Source organism: Pygoscelis adeliae, unplaced genomic scaffold (assembly GCF_000699105.1).
Source record: "Pygoscelis adeliae isolate BGI_AS28 unplaced genomic scaffold, ASM69910v1 Scaffold89, whole genome shotgun sequence".
In the NCBI taxonomy this organism is placed as follows: domain Eukaryota; kingdom Metazoa; phylum Chordata; class Aves; order Sphenisciformes; family Spheniscidae; genus Pygoscelis; species Pygoscelis adeliae.
The window spans coordinates 723,347-726,938 of NW_008825559.1; the positions used below are offsets into that span (position 1 = coordinate 723,347).

The window sequence follows — 3,592 nt, forward strand, 5'->3', positions numbered from 1 at the left end:
TTCCCCACCCAGCTCATCCACCTGGGCTGGGATCCTCTGGGGGCTCCTTGCCTTTCTCTTCCCAGAGACCAACTGAAGAAAACAAGTTTCTTCAGCTCTCCTTCTGCTGCTCAAGCTCCTACTTCAAAGCAAGACAAAGGTAGGTAATTTTTTTCCTCAGGTTGTTGTTTGGGTTTTTTGTTTTGTTTGCAGGTTTTTTGTCTTTTTTTTTTTTTTTAAATCACGTCTATTTAGCATGCCTGCCCCACATGCCGTCTGTCTGTCTCCTCATTTTTTTGGCTCTGAAGGAAGCTTTTGCATGAACATGTGCCTGGGAGATGTTCAGGAGACCCTGCTGAGCTCCAGCTGGGGAAGACACTGGATTTCAGTGCAAAAATGTTAGCGCAAGGTCCAGCCACGAGCAAGAGCCCTTCCTCCGCTCCCTTTTTCCTTTCCCCTCTTTAATGTCGGTGTAAATGTTCTGTAGGACAATTCACGTATGCCACTCATGTTTTTGTGAAATGCTCCCATATTTTTGCAATGACAGCGTGGAGAAATGTATGAAACAGGCTAAGGCTGACGGAAGGGACTTTCCTTCTCTTGTGTTCATTATTAATGTGGGGGCAAAACTTAGGCTGTAAGAAACCTTAAAAAATAGCATTGCCCATAATCCATAAGTCCTGGCAACCACCATAGTATCCATGTGAGAAAAAATTACAAGAATAAGATAAACAAACACTTGCAGAATTTGCAAAAGCTGGGGAACTACGTTTAGGTATCCACCTCCACCTTGATAATTCACCAAAAGATTTCAGTTTCTCTTAAACACATACAAATTGTATTGAACCAAACGGCAGCACCTTGGGAAAACCGTGGCACAGACATGGCACTGACCGCCGTCTGGTTGCTGGTGGCTAGCAACCTCACTCACCGAGCTGCACACATTGCATCTGAGCTTCCTTGCCCTTCCCAGGCGACATCAATCACCAACGTCTTCCTCACCCTCCAGTCTCCACACCAAACAGGGATGTGGCTCCAGCTCAAGCAGGAGCTCCCTCTTCCCGCCGGAGCGGACCCCGGGGGGTCGGTGGGAGAGGAGGACAGACCAGGCTCTCACCTGTTGGTGAAGACTTTGCTGTAGTTGAACACCTGGATCTCCAGGATCTCATTCCCGTCGATATTGCTTGCCACCGGCCAGCGGAAGGTCTGCGGAGAAAGGATGGGAGGGAGATGTCAGGCTTGTTTCAGGGAGCTGCTGCAGAGGTGATGAGGATGGAGCTGAGACGACCATGGAAAAAGGCTAGCTAGCCTAACTTTTTCCCAGTAAAAAGGCACACATTCACGAAGACTGTGCCTCGGTGCCAAATATTTTATATATATAGTATGAATATTAATACACATTGTATAAATATGTATATATATTTTATATATATACACGTTTTACATTTATACATATACAAAAAAATATATATGTGTATATATAAAAATCACTTTCATTTGTGGGTTTTTTGCTTCCCAAGGCAAGAAGTCAGTCTGCCAGGCCAAACCACCTGAGCTGCCTTCGGTTTTCCAAGTCACGGGTCTCTTGCGGCCTCCCGAAGCCGAGTACACCCCATCGCCAAGCTGCTCTCGGTGCACGGCGGGATGGGAACGTGACGCCCCGGATGCGGAGGCAGCGGGGTTGAGCCCTACATCGCTTGCAGGAGTGGCAGGACTGCATTCAAAGTCTTGAAAAGAAAGTGCTTATCAAGCAACTTCACAGGAAGAAATTAGTGACTCTTCAGAAATATGCCAACGCTCATTTTTTAAGCTATTTTCTTCCCCTTTTACGTTTTCTGCAGTGAGTCAAGGAAGCAAATGAAAAAAACCCCTGAAATATAAAAGAAAACTAGAAATGGCCCCACGATAGTGATATCATTTTGCTTATGGTCCAGCCTGCACTCCTCATTCTGCAGCTGGATTTACTCTGGGCTCTCCGTCGTGGGGATGTAACTCAGCCCTTCCCCTTACGGCATGCGCGCTGCTCTCCGCTCACTCCTTCCCACTGCTTTGATGCTCCATTACTGGAGCATCTGGTACTCCATTAACGGTACTCCAATACAGTACCATTACTGGTACTGGCTAGGCTGATAAATGCAACCAGCAATCCCAACATTAATTACGAGCTGCCTGTTCCCTCCTGCCATCATCACGCCTCTCTGGCCTCAGAAGTAGTCCTACCCTGACTGTTCAGGGCTCCTCAACACGTGCAGGTGGAGATTCATCAGCCCTGTGCTCCCGCCCCCGGCCTCTCCTCTCCACCATGGCCCTCAGACACGCTGGTGAAGGGGACAGAGTCCATCATGTCACCAGCACAGCAGCAGCCCATCAACCTCCCACATTGTTCTGGATGTTACGCTGGTCCCATCTATTATCTGCAGCTTCAGCCGGGCAGGGGAGTCCCCATCCTGCCTCCCAGCAGAAGGCGGCGTTCCCAGGGTCTGCCCAGAGATAGCCAAAGAGACCAGAGCTTAGACCTTCTCAAGAGAAACTCTTCACTTTTAACAGCAGTTATGGGATAAGCTGCTCTGCCAAGATCAGGACTTCTGGTTGCTTCTGAGATGGACATGATGTCTGCCTGGATCATAGAATCATCGAATCACAGAACAGTTTGGGTGGGAAGGGACCTCTAAAGGTCACCTAGTCCAACCCCCCTGCCATGGGCAGGGACATCTTCAACTAGAGCAGGTTGCTCAGAGCCCCGTCCAGCCTGACCTGGAATGTTTCCAGGGATGGGGCATCCACCACCTCTCTGGGCAACCTGGGCCAGTGTCTCACCACCCTCAGCGTAAACAATTTCTTCCTTCTGTCTAGTCTGAATCTCCCCTCTTTTAGTTTAAAGCCATTCCCCCTTGTCCTGTCACTACAGGCCCTGCTAAAAAGTCTGTCCCCATGTTTCTTATAAGCCCCCTTTAAGTATTGAAAGGATCCTCCTGGTCCTTCCCGATACCTAATGTCTATGCATCCTTACCACCTCAACAGAGCCTCAGCTTTGATCCCTCTGTCCAGAGCCTTGGCCAGCACAAGACAAACCCAAACCCCTCCGCTATCTCCATAGAAGACTAAACCGTGGTCCAGGCACAGGCTCTTTTCTGCTCACAGACATCTGACATAGGCTGGGAGTTTAGAGAAGTCTGGAAGCACCTCCGGTAACCCCAGCAGAGCTCAGTTCCTGGACACAGCCAGGTCCTGGTTTTTTTCTTCCTTCCTCAGAAACACCATTCTCTCTGCTTGCCCACAGACCAAATATGGGGGAGGAACTGGAATGAGCAGGCATCCCTGACACTGTCACAAAATCATTTGGATGAGTCTCTGTTCCCCATCCTTGGGCTATAGGGTGGAGGACAGAGGCTGCCTCTTGCTCTTTGGGTACGTACAGCACCGAGCACAAGGAAGTCCTGCTCTACAGTTTGGAGACCATGAGGTCTACAACCTGAAAGGAGGTTGTAGCGAGGTGGGGGTCGGTCTCTTCTCCCAAGGAACAAGCGACAGGACGAGAGGAAACGGCCTCAAGTTGCGCCAGGGGAGGTTTAGATTGGACGTGAGGAAAAATGTCTTTACTGGAAGAGTGGTT

At 49.3% G+C, this 3,592-nt stretch overlaps 1 protein-coding gene across 1 annotated transcript in view; it reads right to left on the minus strand.

Moving 5' to 3' along the window:
• The window catches only part of OTOF (otoferlin), a 120,026-nt gene that overhangs the window by 104,086 nt on the left and 12,348 nt on the right, over positions 1-3,592 (minus strand). Inside the window, exon 3 of the mRNA XM_009332354.1 lies at positions 1,097-1,185. Within this exon, the coding sequence (XP_009330629.1) occupies positions 1,097-1,185 (89 nt within the window). The remainder of the gene's footprint in view (positions 1-1,096; positions 1,186-3,592) is intronic.